The following is a 20,618-nucleotide window of genomic DNA, read 5'->3' on the forward strand; positions in this document are numbered from 1 at the left end:
TTTCATATTTCCTTTTTTCCTTGACATCTAACACTTTTTTTCTCATTTGTCCTCTTAGTGACATTACCTTCACTTTTATTGAAAAAAAAATGTTATCAAAAGAGAAAGTATGGGGCTGGCGTTGTGACTCACCGGGAGAGCATTTTCCTAGCATGTGTGAAGCACTGGGTTCAATTCTCAGCGCTACACAAAAATAATAAATAAACAAAATGAAGGTATTGTGTCCATCTACAACTAAAAAAAATTTTTAAAGAGAAAGTACAAGCTCCCATTCCCACATATATCCGCCTACTAGTATTTATACCTAAATTTTGCCTTACCTTCTTATTAATAGAGATAAATTTTGTGCCGCCTCTGAGATTGACCCTTTCATTTATATAATGGATTTTACCCCCAGGACATTATGCCAGAAATTTATTCATCTCCCATCCCATAATTTTCTTTCTCTTTTGAATTATTCTCAATTGTATAAATGCATGTTGTTACTTGTTCTAAATAAAAACAAACAAATAAATAAATAAATAAATAATGTTATGATGTATACCTCAATAAAGCTATTATTATTATTATTATTATTATTTTAACTTTTTAATATTTATTTTTTAGTTATTGGCGGACACAACATCTTTGTTTGTATGTGGTGCTGAAAATCGAACCCGGGCCGCACGCATGCCAGGCGAGCGTGCTACCGCTTGAGCCACATGCCCAGCCCCTAAAGCTATTATTTAAAAAACTAAATTTGAACTAAAAAAAGGAATATTTAATCTCTTCTTAGCTCTTATCTTTCATATGAATTTTAGAATAACTTTGCCAGGCCTTTGAAGAATCCTGTGGGGATTCTGGGATTTTAATGAGTTTATACATTAGTTTAGGAAGAAAATTATGTTTTCATTACTTTATCATTTCCTATTCATAATTTTGTATATATCTGTTTTTACTTATATATTCTGTTATGTCCTTCAACAAAGTTTCATATTTTTCCATGTAAGGTATGTATCTTTTTATCTAAATTTATTCCTAGGTATTTTTGTTGGGAAGTGGAATATCATCTTTTTAACACTTATTTTTCTCTGATTGAGTAATGCAATTGATGTTTGCACATTATTTTTGTATTTTGTAACTTTGACTAACTTTTTTGGGGGGTGGGTACTTGGGATTTTACTCAAGGGTGCTTTACCACTGAGCTACAACCACAGTCTTTTTTATTTTTTTTGAATCGGTGTTTTGCTAAGTTGCTGAGGGTTTCACTAAGTTGGTCTTGAACTTGGAATCCTCCTGCCTCAGCCTCCCAAGTCACAGGACATACACCTGTCCACCAGTGCATCCAGTTGTAATTTTGATTAAATATTAATAGCTTGAACCATTTCTATTGTAGACATTATCTGTGTAGCCTATCAACATTTATTATTATTGACTGTGTTAGTTTTCTGCCACTGTGACAAAATACCTGAGATGATCCTAAAGAGAGGAAAGGTTTATTGTGGTTTATAGTTTAAGTCCATAATCTGTTTGCCTCCACTGCCTTTGGGCCCATGGCAACCAAAAAAGTAGAGAAGATGAGGGGAGGGAGAGAGAGATGGGGGAGGGGGAAAGAGGGAGGGTGAGGGAGGAGAAGAGGAGAGAAGAGAGATCATGGTTTTAATATTCCCTACAAGGGCATGTTCCCATAGGAACACTTTCAGTTAGAGCCCATTTCTTAAAGGTTCTGCTACCTTCCAAATGTGCTATGGGCGAAGGACCAAACCTTTAACATATGGGCCTTTGGGGGATACATTGAAGCCATAGTACCTGCTATCTGTAAACAAAGGTTTGTTCATTTCATTTTAAGTTTCTCTTCTTTTTGTCCCTTTCTTTTGCCAAGGACATCCAGAGCCATGTTAAATAGATGCAGTAACAAAAGGCTTCCTTTCAATAGTCTTCTCAAAAGAAATGCTTCTGATATTTTATTAATTGTGAAGTTTGTGCTCTGGTATGTAGATACACATAAAAGGAAGAAAAATGGTACTAGGGATTGAACCCAGGGGCCCTTTACCACTGAGCCATATCCCCAGCCCTTTTTATTTTATTTTTTAAATTTTGATCACTAAATTGCTTAGTGCCTTGCTAAATTGCTGAGACTGGCTTTGAACTTGTGATTTTCTTACCTCAGGCTCCCAAATGGCTGGGATTACAGGTGTGTGCCACCATACCAGGCCTCAGTTTTCAAAGTTATCTTTCTGTTTCCTTATTTAGATCTGTATTTACCCTTTAATTCAACATTTCTCAAACTGCAGGAGTTCTGAGACAAGAGTTTCTACAGTTACATCTGTTTGAGAAATACAGTGTCAAATGAAATAAAATAGTTTACTTCTAGAGCTTCATTATTCTTATGTGCACTGTGAATCTCCAAAAAAAAAAAAAAAAAAAAAAGAAAGAAAGAAAGAAAGAAATACAGCTTGTAATATCATTCCTAATTGATTGGAACTAATTGAAATTAATTATAGAGCCTGGCACAGTGGCGTATGCCTGTAATCCCAGCAATTTGGGAGGCTGAGGTAGGAGGATCTTGAGTTCAAAGCCAGTCTCAGAAACTTAGTGAGGCACTTAGCAACTCAGAAAGACCCTGTCTCTAAATAAAATATTTTTAAAAGGGCTGGGGAGATGGCTTAGTGGTTCAGTGCCCCTGGGTTCAATTCCCAGTATCAAAAACAAAACAAAAAAATAAAAATAAAAAAGCAGAAAAAAGTTAATTATGGAATTTTTTGCACTGACCACTTAATAACAGCTTATGTGACCTAGTTCTTTAATCTTCAGATAGAATCATCCAGTCTTTTACTATGCTTTTCTGATGGAAAACTTGTTATATGCTGTCTCATTGCTAGACTGTAAACTCTTTGAAGGTGGATACTTCTTTTTGAAACATTACCTGATTTTATGTATGTGTAGAGACCCTGGGGTTCTGCCTGTCTCTTGAGTCTTGGAAGGGGCACACTGGATACCACCCAGAAGTTCATGCATGGCAGGCTTGAGCTATTCAATCTAATTCAGACTTCAGGATCTTTTTGTTACATCTCAATTATACTACTTGTGAATTTAGGAGCTAGGTACTGCTGGAGCTTAAAAGATGAGTAAGACCTTGTTAGGCTTTCCAGCAGCATTTATCAGTGGTGGAGATCAGACGAGTGCATGAATGATTCAAACAACACACAATGAGTTCAAAAGAAAACAAGAGGTACAAAGCACATTTGGAGGACAAAGAAACAACTGGGCAGGTGAGGGAGAGGAACAATTGGGAAGATTAAGAAAAAAATCTCATGGAGGATATATTATTTGGGACAGACCTTAAAGATTTAAAAAATGTAGACTTTTTTTTTAGGGTAGGGTATTTGGAAGAGTAGAATTACAGATGGAGGGCATAGCATAAGTAAGGCATGGATGTAGGAATAAGTAAGCAAGTTCAAGTAGCTCTGTTTTGCAGGAACATTTGGAATATATAGAATGAGTTACAGATGACCATTGCAGTAAATAATAAAAATAGGAATAGGAACTTGAATGCCAATTTGGCTTTATATTGATGCTGCTGTCCTCAGAGAGCCACTATAAAACTTTTTTAATGGAAGAGTGATATGGGGACAACCTCTTTCCTTTGCCTCTGTCCAACACAGAGCTATTCCCTTTGCCTCTGTCCAACACAGTAATATATCAAAACTTCAGCCAATAAATCAAACTTCCTGTCTCCTGATCTACGTATGGAGATATTTTTGGAAAGCTGTCCAAAATACTATAGAAACTAGGATATTAGAATCTAGTATAATGTGCCTGAATCTTTGTATAACATGCCTGAAACCAGGGTGTTGAGGAGAGGGTGTCTTGGAGAAGAACGTGTTTAGATGAAGAGTACAGATAAGAGTTCTTAGGTGGATTTCAGATAAGAGTTCTTAGGTGGATTTAACAATAGTACCGAGGGGAATTATGCTTTCAGGTGTCAAAAAGGAAACCAGTAAGAAAAAACAACAGATGGATGTATATGGCAAATTCCAATTAGTGAGCCAGGAGAAAAAAAAACTGTAGCTAGTAAGCGGTTGTGAAAAGGTGAGTGAACTCCAAACAACTGGAGGGTTAGTTCGAGGCCACCCACCAGCCTTTAAAAGCGCTATCCCTCCTGGGGTTATGTTTTTAAGAATTTCTAGTAGAGTTGAGATGGGCCTAGGGAAGCTGTGTTTGATGATCTTAATGTTTCTGTGACCTGGCTTTGAGGTCATCAAAGTAAACGGGTTGGGGGAGGAAAGTACCTTTGGCATTGAAAGTGCTTGAAGGTCTGGGCAAGCTGGCCCCTGCTGGGAATCAATAAAAGAGGCAGAGCAATGCTTCCAGGAGGTTTTTTTTTTTCCCCCTCACTGCTGCTAAGACCCGGTTCTACTTAGGCTTTGTCAGCAAAGTCCAGGTCCCGGGGTCCACTAGAGGCCCAGGACGCCTCCGGATGGGCCTCTTTTAGCCCCTAGGGCCGCAGGCTTTGGCGCGCCCCTGCTTCCTCGCTCCATAGGGCCCGGCGGGCTCGGGCGGGCAGGGTGGAGCTGCCGCAGTCCGCCAGACTGCTGCGGGCGCTCACTTCGCTCTTGGCCTGGTAGGTGCGCCTGTGTCGCGGGCGCCCGGGGAAGGCAGGCCTTGCAGGAGGGAGACGCCCGCCATGCCCGGCCCGCAGCTCCCCTCCTCGGCTTCCCGCCCGCCGCCCCCGCGGAACGACCAGCCACAGCCCCTGTGAGGAGGAAGAGGCGGCGGCGGCGGCGGCGGCAGAGGAGGTACCGCCCCCTTGGCAGCTCCCCGACCTGGCGGCCTCGGCAGGACCCATGGCGGACTCCTCGCCCGCGCTGTCCCTGCGGGAAGGCGGCCCCCGCGCGCCGCGGCCCTCGGCCCCCTCGCCGCCGCCGCGCTCGCGTTCCGGCTCGGAGTCGGAGGAGGCCGAGCTGTCGGTGAGCCTGGCCCGCACCAAGACCCGCTCGTACGGCAGCACCGCCAGCGTGCGGGCGCCGCTGGGCGCCGGAGTCATCGAGCGCCTGGTGGAGCACCGGGTCCGCGCCGACGACACGCTGCAGGGCATCGCGCTCAAGTACGGAGTCACGGTGAGCAGGGCGCGCTGCCGCGGCCCGGGCTGGCGGCTCCGGGGCGGGGGAGGGGGACGGGAGGACTCGGGTGTGGAGAGTGCAGCCAGCCGTCCCCGCGCGGCTCGGCCCCAAGCACTCGCCTGGCGCGCGCTGCTGGCAGCAGCGATGGTCGCCCAAGCTGGTCCTGCAGCCAGAGGGGCGGGCTGCCAGTGCTCCCTCCCCAGGAGGTGTTGGGTGAGGAAGATCAAGGAGGATCAGGACTTTGGTATCACCGGCAGCCACCTTCACCCGATTTGCTCTCGCCATCTCACTACTATATATTTACTCAAAGCCGCACTGAGGTGGATTCTGTTCTCCTTGTAAACAAGCTCTATGATGAGTCAGGAAGGGTACAGTTGTGCCCGTTGTATGGTACTGGTTCTATCGATTATGCTTCTTTATTTAGAAGTGAAATTACACCCCTGGGCTCACTGGCAACCGTGAATGTGACACCTGTGGAGAGGGCTGTGTTTATTACAAATTTATGTGTGTGCGTCTTGGGTATATTGCATTACACCTCTGGGAAGAACATGGAAACCTGAGGGAACAAATTGTTTCATTAAAATTACTTATAATTAACTCTGAGCTATGTGATGGCCTTTTAACATTTGAGTTGAGTATCAGTTTCAGTATTCTTTCCTGAAGCACCATAGACAGCAGTGAGAAGAAATGTGATCATATCTTTCTCCTGAAGTGAAACTCCGACTCATTGCCAAGGATGGAAGTAATCTATTTTGCATATTTAAGCAGGTATATGTTTACCATTAGGTCTTTCTGTCAGTTTAACATTTTTTTAAATTAATTAACTTATTTTCATTGAGTTTATATGACAGCAGTACGTATTTTGATTCATTGTACACAATTGCAGCACAACTTTAAATTTTTCTGGTTGTACACCGTGTAGTATCGCACCATATGTGCAGTCATACATGTATCTAGGGTAATGATGCCTGTTGCATTCCATCACCTTTCCTGTGCCCTTGCATCCTTCCCATCCATCCCTCCCCTTTGCCCAATCAAAGTTCCTCCATTTTTCCCACCCGCCCCTATTATGGATCAGCAAGCACTAATCAGAGAGAACGTTCTGCCTTTCATTTTTTGGGATTGGCTTACTTCACTTAGCATGATATTCTCCAGTTCCATCCATGTACCTGCAAATGCCATGATTTTATTGTCTTTTAATGCTGAGTAATATTCCATTGTGTATGTATACCACAGGTTCTTTACCCATTCATCTATTGAAAGGCATCTAGGTTGCTTCCACAATTTAGCTATTGTGATTTGAGCTGCTATGAATATTGATGTGACTGCCTCACTGAAGTATGCTATTTTTAAGTGCTTTGGGTATAGATGGAAGAATGGGATAGCTGGGTCAAATGGTGGTTCCATTCCAAGTTTTCTAAGGAATCTCCATACTGCTTTCCAGATTGGTTGCACTAATTTGCAGTCCCACCAGCAATGTATGAGTATGCCTTTTCCCCCACATCCTCACCAACATTTTTTGTTGTCTGTATTCTTGATAACTGCTATTCTGACTGGTGTGAGATGAAATCTTAGAGTAGTTTCCATTTGCGTTTCTCTAATTACAGTAGATGTTGAATATTTTTTCATATATTTGTTGATTGTATATCTTCTTCTGAGAAGTATCTGTTCAGCTCCTTAGTCCATTTATTGATTGGGTTGTTTAGTTTTTTAGTGTTAAGTTTTTTGAGTTCTTTATATATCCTGGAGATTAGTGCTCTGATGTGTGTGGCTAAAATTTGCTCCCCAAATGTAGGCTCTCTGTCCACCTCACTGGTGGTTTCTTTTGCTGAGAAGAAGATTTTTAGTTTGAGTCCATCCCATTTATTAATTCTTGATTTTATTTCTTGTGCTTTAGGAGTCTTGTTAAGGAAGTCGGGGCCTAATCTGATGTGATGAAGATTTGGTCTTACTTTTTCCTCTATCAAGCGAAGGGTGTCTGGACTAATTCCTACGTCCTTGATCCATTTTGAGTTGAGTTTTCATTTTGAGAGCAGGAACCTTGCTGTGCAGTCATATACTGATATGCCATGGAGAACCCCTATTCTGACCTCTTGGGAGTTCTCTAAATTGAACATAGACCTATAGTTCTCCATGTGTATCAGTGGGGCCTGGTTTGGGTCAGAGCCAGAGAAAAGCCCAGTTGGAAAATACCCATAGCTACTCTTTGTTAATACTTGCTATGTGTCAGGCATTGCATTTGTTCTATTGCATCTTGATTTTATTTGACTCTCACAGTAAGCCTAGCACATAGGTGGAATGAATCTTTTTACAAAAAAGAAGAAGTTAAGAGGTAAGGATCTTTTCCCAGTATGATTTTTATTGAGAGCAGCTTGAATTAACACAGTATTGATAAAGGATTTGCTTTTCTCTAGATATTACTTCTGATATCTACTCTTATCTAGAGGTCTCTCAGCATCTTGGTTACTGAAGAAGGAAAGTCTTTTTTATTTGGTTTCTGTACATCTTCCCTATTAGGCTAGGGTGCCTACAGCTAGGAACTTTTATGATATCCAGGAGTGTTATTTCCTATGTTTTCTTCCCATGGTGATCTCCCATTACCCACAGGCCTTAGTGGTTTCTCTTGAGTTACTTACGGCCCCCAAACAGCTGATTACTGTAGTTCTCTACCTTTGATCAAATACTTCCTAATCCATGTTTTGTCCAATATAAATCCTATTACTTATAACCTTATTACTCCCTTCCATTTGAGAGTAAATCAGATTTTTCATTGCTTTTATAAAGACTTTTGATTTTAAGATGTAACTCAGGTATGATGAATTGGGAAATATAGTCTACGATCACAAATAGTCCTTTACAATGTTTTTCAATTTTAGCACTATTGATTATATGGACTTTGTTGTTGGAGTCTGTCCTGTGCATTGTAGGATATTTAGCAGTATCTCTGCCCTTTACCCACTGGAGGCAGGTAGCACATCCCTCTCCTCATTCAGACATTGCCAAACATTCCTTTGGAGGCAAACTCATGCCTGGTTGAGAACCACTGTTTTTTTCCATATATATGTATTTCATTACCTTGGGCTCTGGTTTGTAGTTGATGAAGTTTTTGGAGACTTCTCTACTGGTTGTATAGAACCAGTGAACATAATAATACCATACAGTGAAGTAATATTCTTGCTTTAATTAATACCTGTATATATTAATTGGATTTACTTAATGGTAAATGAGATTTTAGGTAGAAGCTTAAAGGTAGAAAGGTTTTCTGTTTTTTTTTTTTTTCCTTCTCTTAACTGAACAGAAAGAAGTTGAATGAGTTTAATTTTCTAATATTCACTGCCAGGATCATCTACAACATATTCAAATTGTTGTTTAAAAGACTCAGTGAAGAGATGTTGGGGACCAAGGGGCCCACCACAGTAGTGTGCCTGGAAATTAAGAGTCAATCCAGGCAAACAGTTGACCTTAATATTCCATGTGTGGGGATAGAGCACAGCTCTGTAGCTTAGAGGAGTAGGAACTCTCAGGCAAGCCTGACTACTGAGGGCAGCTCCTCAGCCACCCAGCTGGGTCCCAGGCAGGACTTCAGTCCCTTAATGGGGAAACTGGGTAAAAGTCAGTAGTGCTCTTTGTATAGGAAGCTTCCCAGAACAGAGACTCTGACAAGGGGTGAACACGGAGACCTGATTGCCTTCCCTGGTTTCCAAGGGGAACAAATTGGAAGCTGGGTATCCAAAGTGATATTCAAAAGCTGGAAGCCAAATACATCTCAGGATATGGGGGTAGACCAGTGTTCCTTCAGCTGGCCTGGGTGGGAGAGGAGTGTGCTGGGGCAGACTGAAAATGAAGAGTCCAGCTGACCTCAGACCTTTGGGATCAGAATATCCGGAAAAGGCATCTATGAATCTCTGTTTTTTTTTTTTTTTTTTTTTTTAGAAGTGTGGCCTCTTTGCTTATTCCCAAAGTCTTTTCCCTTCTTGGGCTCATTGTACTTGCTATTCCATATGTCTGGAATGTTTTTTTTCCAGATAGCTGAAGGGCTGGCTGAGTGCAGGAGCCGCTGCATGGGTGTGACCTATGCAGTTACATAAGGCCCCATGCTTAGAAGGGATTGTTACTTGATTTAATGCTCGGTTGTGTCTTAAAATCTTTCATTTGTAAACAAAGGCCCCACATTTTCATTTTCCACTGGGCTCTGGGCAGTGATCTAGCTGGTCCTGGTTTTGTGACCTGCTCCCTTATTGCCTTCAAAACTTTGCTTAAGTATTTCCTCTGTGGGATCTTGCTTGACCATTCTATGTCAAATTGCAACCCTCTTTCACACTGGCATTTTCCCCTATTTTCCCTGTCTTGTTTTCCTAAAGTATTTATCATGCATCCAATTATTCTTTTTTTTTCTTTTTCCAGTTCCACCTTTCTGGTGAGACATTCATGAACAAATAAAAATCCATGCCCTAATGGAACTTATATTTTAGTCAGTTAAGACAGTAAGTAAACAAAGTATGTTATATGTCAGATATTGATGAACAAAATAAAAAAAAAATCAAGGAGAGGATAGGGAGGACCATTGGGGATGGTTGCAAGTTAAAATGGGATGACCAGGGAAGCCCTTACAAAGGAGGAAAGGGAGGGAGCCATGTAGATATCTGGTGAAGAACATTCTAGGCAGAAGGAATAGCCAGTGGTGCAAAGGCCCTGAGGTGGGAGCATGATTGATGACTTCCCAGGAAGAGTATGGCTGGTGTTTAGAATGCCATTGAGAATAGTTGGACAAGATTACTTGAAGCCTTGAAAGCAGTTTTAAGGGATTAAACTCTATCTCTCATTGGGGACCCATTGACAGTAGTGGTGGTGGGGTTTGAGCAGAAGAGTAACATGATCTTACTTATGCATTAAAAGGATCACTCTAGCTTCTGTTTTGAGAATGAGCTGTAGGAAGGCTGTGCCAAGGCAGAGACCACATAGGGAAGCTTTTGCATGTGATGCAGGTGAAAGAAGACAGTAGTTTGGACCAAAGCAAAGAAAGGAGATAGTGAAAAGTGGCTGGATTTTGGATGACTTGCTGATATGCTAGAAAAGTTCTGCTTATTTGTTTACTGTTCAGTTTGAATATCTCTGCCCTGGGGATGCACCTGAGGACCCAGGAGGCTCCATTATAGGAAAAAAAGAATGTGGAGGTTCAAGGACCTGTCCAGGCTGACACTGATGGGTCCCAGTTTTTCTGTCAGTGACTTGGAAAATATTTTTATGATGTTTTCCCATCACCCCTTTTAAAATCATTAATACTTACTTACTAATAAATGGTGTTCATTATTTCTTTCCCACTTTTATTGGGTCTCATTGTTTGAGGCCCTGTACTAGATGCTGGGACTACATGTTCTCTTTTCATTTATAGTGAATTTATCAGCTAACTCCTTTCTATCTTGTAACTACTTGAGAAGCAAGGAGCTTGTCTGTTTCATCTTTTACTTTTCTTTCTTTCTTTCTTTCTTTCTTTTTTTTTTTTTTGTACTGGAGATTGAACCCAGAGGCATTTTAGCACTAAGTTAAACCCCCAGCCCTTTGTTTTGAGAAGGGGGTTTCACTAAGTTGCTGAGGCTGACCTTGAACCTATGATCCTCCTGCTTCAGCCTCCCTAGTCACTGGGATTGCAGTCATGTGCCACTGCTCCTGGCTTGTCTGATGTATCTTTATATCCTCCCGGCCTGGTACATAGCACCTGGTGGGTCCACAGGGACCTAATCCACAAGAAAGCCTGACTGGTATGAAATTGTAAGTCCTACAGTTGAGCAGGTCCTGGAAGACCAGGGCCCAGGTAAGGGCTGAGTGAGGAGGTGCAGCCTGCTGGAGATATGAACTGTACGAGGTAGTTTGAAGCACATTCTGAAATCTGTGGGAGGCTGCTGCTCTTGCTAGTGTTGGCTGTTGGTTTCATCTCCTCCCATAGCTGTGGGTTTTCACACTGAACTACATATAGGTTTAGGTTCGGACATTTTTTTTTTTTTTTATCAGAGTAGTAAGCATTTGAAGAAGTGGGTCTGGGTAACTGAAACTATTTGGGTCAGGTTGAAAACTGTTAAATACAGTTCAAACCTCAGACATAAACTTTCTGGGGCTGGAATTTCCCTAGTTTTTTTTTTTTTTTTAATAATATTTACTGAGACTAACAGGCCCCTTCCTTAACCCTGTGTTCTAGATTTAGCCATCGCTCTCTCTGCCATCCTTGCTCCTCCCAGTTGGATTCAAGCCTCTGCAGGAAGTTGACCAGCTCTAGGTTGCCACTGGGAACTTTTTGTTTGGAAACCCTGGAGAAACCTCCAGAGAACAGCATAGAAACTCAAAGTGAAAAGGAGGCAGCCAAGTGCACCTATTATTTGTATAAACTTTGTCTTTTTACTTCCCCCAGGGAACTTGCCTCTTTTCTAAGATCCAGAGGCCCCCTCATCCCCAGTACCCTCGGTGACCTTCTGTCTAGTTTTATTCCTAGGGTCTTCTCTTCCTTTTCTAGTTAGCTTCTTGGCCAAGTTGTTGCTTAACATTTTCCCACATAAAAGTTATCTTGATGATTAAAAAAAAAAAGTGAAATGATTGTCATTTTAGAATAAGTACTGTGAGTTAGAAGCAGAAGGGTATGTAAATGTGCAGTTTTATAAATACTACAGACAAATAATACTTCAGTCTGCTGCTGGTAGAGATTGTTGACCCTTGCTGGACATAGTGCCACTTATAGTGAGAGGTATAGTAAAATAGCCTGAAATTTGGGGTGCTAGTAGAGTGAGTTCTCACATACTTAAAAAAAAAAAATTCACAGCAACTTGGGAGGCTGAGGCAGGAGAATCACAAGTTTGAGGCCAGCCTTGGCAACTTAGTAAGACCCTGTCTCAAAAAAAAATTTAAAAAATGCCTGGGGATGTAGCTCAGTGATAAATAAACCATTCATGGGTTCAACTACCAGTACCAGAAAACAAAACCAAAAGCCAAAAAATAAAAACAACAATCCTCCGGAGCTCAAAGGTATAATTACACACCACAAAATCCACCCTGTTTTAAGTGTACAGTTCAATGATTTTTTTTGTAAATTTACACAGTTGCGAAACCATCACCAGGGCCTGTTCTACTCTTTGTTCTTTAGGCCAGGAAACCACTGATCTACTTTTTAGTTTGTAAGTTACCTTTTTTGGAAATTTCCTGTAAGTGGGACTATATTTACTCTTCTGAGAGTGTGGAGAAGAAAAATACATCTTTTTCTCCCCCATGAGCACATGGCAATGGAGGGGTCTGATTGCCGCCAACACCTGGAACATAACATGAGACAGGTGTGGAGTGAATCTTGAGAGAATCATTTAGTATTTAAATCTGTTTCTATTAAATAAAAATCAAATGATAGTTGTATGCATATATAAAATTGTCCTGAAATATTTTCAGAAGGGCTTGTCTCTTTTAAGGAATGGAGAGGAAGCAAAGAGGTTTTGAATATTACCTTCACTGTTCAAGATGTGAACTGATGATGGTGGACCTAGTGCCTTTTGTAAGGGTTCTTGTCCATCCCCCAGAGCTCCTGAGGAGCTTATTCCCCTTTTGGGAATAAGCATTGTGAATTCCCTCCTAAATAATTTCACCTTTACAAAGTGTATTTATGGGAGTCACTTTAAAAGGTTATTTTTAAGTTATTGATAGCACTTGTCTACTTTATTTCACCATGATTGACCAGGGCCCATCCGGTTAGTTCTTCCTTTCGTTCTATAACCTGTTTCTTAGTGACCAAAGAGTGAATTTTATTTCACTGAGTCACACTATTCAACCCTGATTAGGAGAGAATGAAGTGAAAGCATTTGATTGCTGTACTTCCGTCCTAAGAAACAGAAAGTAGTTCTATGTCATTTGCAAAAGGTTGTACTTTCTATTTTCAGGCTTAAGTGACTCTTAGGAAATGTTGTGAGGTGGGCAGGTGGGAAGGCTGTGGAGTTTTCCAGCCCTTCTTTGGATTGGATAATGGCTTTTCTTAGTTTCATGTGGGTCCAATTTCCAGAACAGGAAACCTAACCTATGTTCCAACAGAAGAATAAAACATTCCAAACAAAACATCTTTCACTGTTTTAGATTACCCACGGTTCTCATATGAGCCTCAGTGCTTACTTCCATAGCTGGACTTCCTGTTTCCACCAGTGCTTCTTTCTTGCCAACCCATTTTCTGCACAGCTGCAAAGTGATCTTTAACTGTAATCAGATCATGTCATTCTCTTCCTTCATCTTCCAGTGGCTTCTCATCACATTCAAAATAAATTCCAAATTCTTTACCTCGGCCTGAAGTTGGCTTATTACTCCCTACATTTCACCACACAGTTTGGGGTGTTGCTGCTGCTCTTTCTAGATGGAATCCTGGGTATGTTTTGTTTTGTTTTTTTAAACCAGGGATTGAACCCAGGGGCACTTAACCACTGAGCCACATCCCCAGCCCTTTTTTGTATTTTATTTAGAGACAGGGTCTTGCTGAGTTGCTTAGGACCTTGATAAGTTGCTGAGGCTGGCTTTGAACTCGTGATCCTTCTGCCTCAGCCTCCCAAGCTGCTAGGATTATAGGCGGAATCGTGGGTATTTGTGTCTGTTCCCCCCCCTCCCTGGCTTTTTGCATAGCTGTTTCTTGCCTTGACATTGCTATAGGTAACAGAATTTGGAGCCTATGCTCTTGGTCTAAGTTAGTGTAAAGTTTAGATAAAATACTTTTAAAAAATTTTTTTTTTTGGAGATATGTTGTTCATGTTGGCTGGTTTATATACAATCTTTATTTTTTTTTTAAATTTTTTTTAAAGAGAGAGAGAGAGAGAGAGAGAGAGAGAGAGAGAATTTTTAATATTTATTTTTTACTTCTCGGCGGACACAACATCTTTGTTTGTATGTGGTGCTGAGGATCGAACCCGGGCCGCACGCATGCGAGGCGAGCGCGCTACCGCTTGAGCCACATCCCCAGCCCTATATACAATCTTTATATATTCTAATTTTGGGAGAGATTTTAAAAAGTTTAATGGGAGAAAATTCCTATCCTCCTCCTTCTCATTAGCTAAATATTTGTTAACAAAGATTTGCCCTTACCTGTTGCTTTCTTACTTTTAACCAAATATAATCATGATAGTTACTAACATTTTTTAGTGCTTCCTCTCTGCCATGTATTGTTCTAAATATTTTACATAAACCAATTCTTTTAATCCTCATAGCAGTCATATTGCATGAGAGGAACTATTCCTATTCTTACTTTACAGGTAAGAGAACAGATGTAGAGAATGGTAAGTAAGTGGAAAAACCAGAATGTGAACCCAGAAAGTGTGGCCTGTGTGTCTAACTACTAACTTAAACTCATTTACCTGTTTCACCTTCTGACTCAGATCTAATCTGTCTATAGATTGGTTCCCATCTTGATGCTAACTACATCTGGATATCCCTAATTTACTGGTATTGAACCCAGGGCTTTGGGTATGTCAGGCAATTACTCTACCACAGAGCTACACCCCCAACCTTTTTTTATTTTACTTGAGACAGAATCTCATTGAGTTGTCTAGGCTGACCTTGAATTTGTGATCCTCTTGCTTTAGCTGGGATTATAGGCATGGAGTACCATGCCCATCCCATCAATGAATACCTTAAATGCTTACTGATCATTCTGAGTGAAAACACAGTCCCTGATGCCAGAAAGCTCAGGACTAGTTACAAGGCAATTCTGTAGTGAATCACTTGCACAGTAGTGCACAGAAGAGCCTGGAGAGCCCTGTTCTTCACTGCCTGTAGTCTCTCTGACTGCACCCAGGCCCCCACTCAGTCACCTTGTCTTGTGCTCAGTATCCTTGGTCCCTGGCTGGACCTTAATGGCCTGTGTTGTTCTGCATGATGGATGTTATCAGTCCAGGTCCTAGCTGGATAGAGAGAGCATACTCAGAGGACATGGCAACTTGGGAATTCACAGACTTTCATGAAGGGACCTTTATAGAGTATGAACAGGGTAAAGGGAACCAACAAGGGGTAGTGAGGAACTCAGACACAGCCACAGCAGGAAGACATCCATCCTAGGCCTAAAGTACCAAGGGAAATCCAGTCTTCCCTTGGTGGAGGGGTGGAGTCTGGGATGAGGGACTGCCTGATAAAAAATTAAGACCATTGAAGAATGAAACCACCAGAATTATGGTGTCTTCCTTTAGTTAACCAACTAACATTTCAAGAATATGGAGGCTTGGGAAATGTAGTTCTTAAAAGGTCTTCTCCCCCACCCCCTTAGTTGGGCATGGTGGCACACATGCCTGCAATTGCAATGACTTGGGAGGCTGAGGCAGGAGGATTGCAAGTTCAAGGCCAGCCACAGCAACTTAGTGAGGCCCTAAACAACTTAGTGAAACCTTGTCTCAACAAATGAAAAGGCCTGGGGATGTGGCTCAGTGGTGTGCCCCTGGGTTCAATCCCATGTATCCCCTCAATTAAGAAAGGTTAGCCCCCAGGGTTCAGAACAGGTTCAAGGAGAGATGGGGATGGATGGAGAGGTGAGGATAGGTTTAAAAGGAAAATAACCATCACAATAGATAATACCACTTCTCATTTAATTTTTTTTTTAACTTGGAGTTAGTACTTCAACATTTTGTTTTATTTGGCTGGAGGCAATTCAAACCATAATACAAAGTGTATAATATTTATCAATATCATTTAATTTTAATTAACTAAAAGCCACCTGTATGCAAAATCAAAGATTTTCTGCTTATCTATAAAATTCGAGGAATCAGGAGTTGGTAAACCTTTACTATAGTTTCATGTGTCAGGAAATGTGTTCTTCTGTTTGTTTTTTTCCCCTCCAACTGCGTATACATGTGAAAATCATTCTTAGCTTGTGTGCTATACAAAAATAGGTGATGGGTCAGATTTGGTTCCTGGGCAGTGATTTACCAGCCCTTGTTATAGACGTCAGTCTTTTTATATATATATACTGGGGTTTGAACTCAGTGGTACTGTCTCTGAGTTACACCCCCAACCATTTTTTATTTTATTTTGAGACAGGATCTTGCAAAGTGTTGACGTTATTTAACACTCTCCAATAAATCTAAGCAAGGCCAGAGATACTTGGAAATTTTAATTTTTTCTCTAAAATGGACCTGCTCATGACTTTGGTCTCTTTCTTGCCATTTGCCATCTCCTGCAACTACCACACAAAGAACCATCCTTTCTCTGTTCTTTTGTAGTATCTTTTAAAAGAGAAACAAACAAACAAACAAACAAAAGCTTTGAAGGTACTATTTGCATGGATTCAGCTTATCATGGGAAAGCAGGAGGAACAGGATTAATTTCTTTGACTGTTGTGTCTTCAGGCTCTTAGAAGTAGAAACATAATTCTTTTTTTTTGCTACTTAGAATCAATTTAGTATTAAATGCTCCCATAATTTGATTTCATTAATTATTCACTTTTATCCAGACATATGGACTTTAGAGTCAGACAGAACTTCCAGTTCAGACATTGATAGAGCTGTATGCACGTGCTCAAATCAATTAATCATCTCTTGGGTGCTTGAATTTCTTCATTGGAAAACGGAGAATAGAAAGTACCATCCACTGCCACTCCTAACATCTATCTAATATGTGTAGAACATTTGTAATACTTTTGTATATATTCTCTCCATATGTATATGTATATGTGTTATATTGACACACACACACACGTATCCACACATAAGTTACATCACGAGAAAGAGTGGTACAAATGAGATGCTGGAGTGTGTGTGGAGTGCCTGGCGTGGTGCAGGTCCTCAGGCTGGTCAGCTGAAGTCTATAGACACATTATAATACAGTGTGATGAACATAAGCACAGACATTTCTCCAACAAGCTCAGGTACAGCATAGTTTGAGTTTTACGCTCACCAGCATTGTGGACTCCGGCAGGTCACTTACCTCTCTTTCCTCATTTGTGAAGAGGAGCTGATAATATTAATATTTAGATTGTTTTGAAGTTTAAATGAGATAACTTGTATAAATTCTGTTCTCCCCTCACCCTTCTTTTTCACATCTGTGGTTTGAGGGAGACATCCACTAGCTATGAAAGAATTATAGGTTAGAAAAATCTCTGTTGCCAACTGCAGTGGCACATGCCTATAATCCCAGCTGCTGGGAAGGCTGAGGCAGGAGGATTGCAAGTTCAAGGCTAGCCTCAGCAATTTAGCAAGACTCTATCTCAAATTGAAAATTAAAAAAGACTATGGTGTAGTTAAGTGGGAAAGGCCCCTGGGCGCCATTCCCTGGAGTCCTCCCTACCCCCAAAAAAACCAAAAAAAAAAAAAAACTTTCAAAACAACAACATATCTATATTAAATACTAGATTACATTATAAACATATATTAAATTCTAGCTTCTTCATCTGCCAGTTATATGATGATTCTTTCATACATAATATCTTTTAAGCCTACTGTCTTCTGTTTATAAAGTGGATCTTCACATACCCATTCCATGTGGGCAAAAGAATGAGATACTGCATGTAAAATGCCCCCATCACCTTTCTTTACCCATGTCTACTCATTTTCAAGGCCTACTTGAAGTCAAAGAGTCAAAATCAGAATCCACCTTCTCTGTGAGACTGACCGTAGCTCTAGCCTATATCATTCTTCCAAATCTGGTTGTACTGATGCCTCTACTACCTCCTGTATCTGTTAATTCACCAAGCACAATTCTTGAGACATAGGAAGCTCTCCACAAGTAAGTAGCAATGATAGGAAACAGGTTTTAATACAGACAATGCAAATGTTAAAATAAGAATAAAATGCATTAAATAAATGCTTAAAATCCTATATTTTTTAACTTCAGAGACTTTGGGCCATCAATGCTAAAGACTGCCTTATAGCAGAAATAATATACTGGGGGAAAATGAGTTTCCTTTTTTAAGATTGGGAAACAGAATTTAATGACATCTCTTGATAACTAGAAGTATCTAGTATGTGGAGTGCCTGATGTGGTGCAGGTCCTCAGGCTGGTCAGCTGAAGTCTGTAGATGTACTATAATACAGTGTGATAAATGTAAGCACAGATGTTTCTCCAACAAGTTCAGATGCAGCATAGTATGACCAAACTATGGGGTGAACAAACTCAAGTGAGGACTCGAATCAGAGAAGGCATTGTACATACATTGCTCATGAATTTAGCAAGACTGTATCAGAGAAGAGTCAGTTGAAGAGTCAATGTTGCTCAGCATTGTATAGTAAATCCTCCTCCTGGACTTGGTTATATGTAACTCTGTGTTTCATTTTTTTTTTTATATTTTAGATGGAACAGATTAAAAGGGCCAATAAACTGTTTACCAATGATTGTATATTTCTGAAGAAAACTTTGAACATCCCAGTTATATCAGAGAAGCCTTTGTTGTTTAATGGACTTAACTCCGTTGATTCTCCAGAAAATGAAACTGTTGATAGCAGCTTTTCACATGAACAGGAGCCTGTGGTGGGTGGGGAAGACCTCCCTCCTCCCAGTCCTCAGGAATCTGAGATTCAGCCTGTGCAGCCTGAAGAAGTGTCAGCCAGAGATTTCCTTCAAAGACTTGATTTGCAGATTAAATTATCAACACAGGCAGCCAAGAAACTAAAAGAAGAAAGCAGGTAAAAATTCCCTGGTAAAAAATGTCAGAGGCTGATTAAATTACTCTTAAGATGTCCTTGCTTTACATTTTAATTCTAGAAAGACATTTCTAATGTATGAAGTGCAAAGAGAGCTACCGCATAATGCTTAAGGCTTTATCTGTTACAAATGCTTTTTTCTCTGTTATTTATTATAAAAAAATTGCTTCTTTGCTTTAATAACATTAATGTCCAGCTAGTAATTCTGGATAGCATCTTGTTGACTGTTCAAAGGAAGCAGTGCCATAAAGAAAACTTGGACAATACCGACCTTTATAAAATTTGTCAAAAACATTGTCTCTTATTTGTTACCAAGTGTTTCCTACATAAGATTTCCTGTGAAATCTTTTTTTAAATTTTTTTTAGTTGTTGATGGACCTTTATTATTTTTAAAAATTTATTTATATGTGGTACTGAGGATTGAACCTACTTGATAGCAGTTTTTCACATGAAGAGGAGCCTGTGGTGCCTCCCCCATGCTAGGCAAGCGCTGTACCACTGAGGCACAACCCCAGTCCTCCTATGAGTTTTTTTTACTTTGTTTAAAATTTGGTACTGAAGCAAACCTTTCTATCTCCTCTAGAATTTGTTTCCTTCTGGCTTTATGATTTTAAGAAGGTACAAGCTGTTGTGTTTCTTTTTTCCCCCTGGATCCTGGGAAACTTACAAGTAAAATAGCCCAGGTTTGACCTCTATATAGTACTTCTATGGTTACTTTATTGGCTTCCTTCTCCTTTCCTTAGTCCTGATTTTTTAATCTCTACTTTATTCATCTTGTTATAAATATGCTGTTTGTTTTAGGTACCTCAGTACCATTTGAGAAAGAAGTGGCATATAGAAAGCAAACAGATATAAATATAATTTACATAAATGTAATATATTTAATTATTATATATCATTATTTGTTCCAATAATTGAGACACCAGTAAGATGGAGATAGTAAAGTATGCCTTAATTAATATTTGTTTTTCATGCCACTTTCAAGGTGTGCACAATACTCTTAAGTGGATACACTCTTATCCAGTAGGTATTAAGTTGTACCTTAACATATATATATCTATTTTTTTTAACTTTTTTTTTGATTGTATAACTTTTTCTTTTATTATATTTTAGATTTCTGATTGTAATTTTAAATACTAATTTATGCTATATTTGTTGTTTTTTGTTTGTTTAGAGATGAAGAAAGTCCCTATGCAACGTCCCTCTATCACAGTTAGGTGATTAGTGGCATGATTCTAACCTGGATTAAGCAGTGGTTGGGCCATAAAGAACCTGGTGACTGAAGATCCAGAAGCATCCCTTTTGGATTCCCATAGCACTCATCTTAAAATCACGATTAACTCTACCTACTGCAGTTGCACTGAAGTGGTTATTTCCCTCTGGCTTTCTAAAATGTTCAGTTTTTATTATGGCATGATAGCAAAATTATATTCTGAAGCTTATTACTTTTGTAGGTGGTAATAGTTTTTAGACTAGATTTTGTAAATACTGGTGGAGATAAGCATCAAAGACTTTATATATTTAAGCTGAAAACAGTATTTAGCTCCTAATGAAATTCTAATTATGTGAAAAACATGGTGGCTGTTTAAGTGATGCTGAATTTGCTGTGTGTTTATAACTTAAGTGCTATATACATATATATATTTCAATATGTATTACATATTCTGTATTAATACAAAGAACCAAATTTTGTCTGCTATTTTGTAAAAATAAACTACAAAAGTCTGAGAAAATAAAATATGTTTTCACATATGAGTCTTCATTTTTTTTCAAAATGGGAAAAAATTAATTTTTAATTTTTAAATTATGTTTTTAAATTAAAGGCTTTTGTTATTATAAATGCAATTTTTGAAAGAAATTTTGATGATCTAAAAGCAAATCAATTCTAGTT

General features: G+C 39.8%; 1 protein-coding gene across 1 annotated transcript; it reads left to right on the forward strand.

Moving 5' to 3' along the window:
• Window positions 1–4,388: 4,388 nt before the first annotated feature.
• On the forward strand, window positions 4,389–20,529 carry LYSMD2 (LysM domain containing 2). The gene is made up of 3 exons (XM_081290091.1): window positions 4,389–5,099; window positions 18,378–18,709; window positions 19,902–20,529. The coding sequence occupies exons 1-3, from the start codon at window positions 4,827–4,829 to the stop codon at window positions 19,942–19,944; spliced, it is 648 nt and encodes a 215-aa protein (XP_081146217.1). The 5' UTR covers window positions 4,389–4,826; the 3' UTR covers window positions 19,945–20,529.
• Window positions 20,530–20,618: the final 89 nt, after the last annotated feature.

This window comes from Spermophilus citellus, assembly GCF_964194105.1.
Source record: "Spermophilus citellus genome assembly, chromosome: 4".
NCBI classification, from domain to species: domain Eukaryota; kingdom Metazoa; phylum Chordata; class Mammalia; order Rodentia; family Sciuridae; genus Spermophilus; species Spermophilus citellus.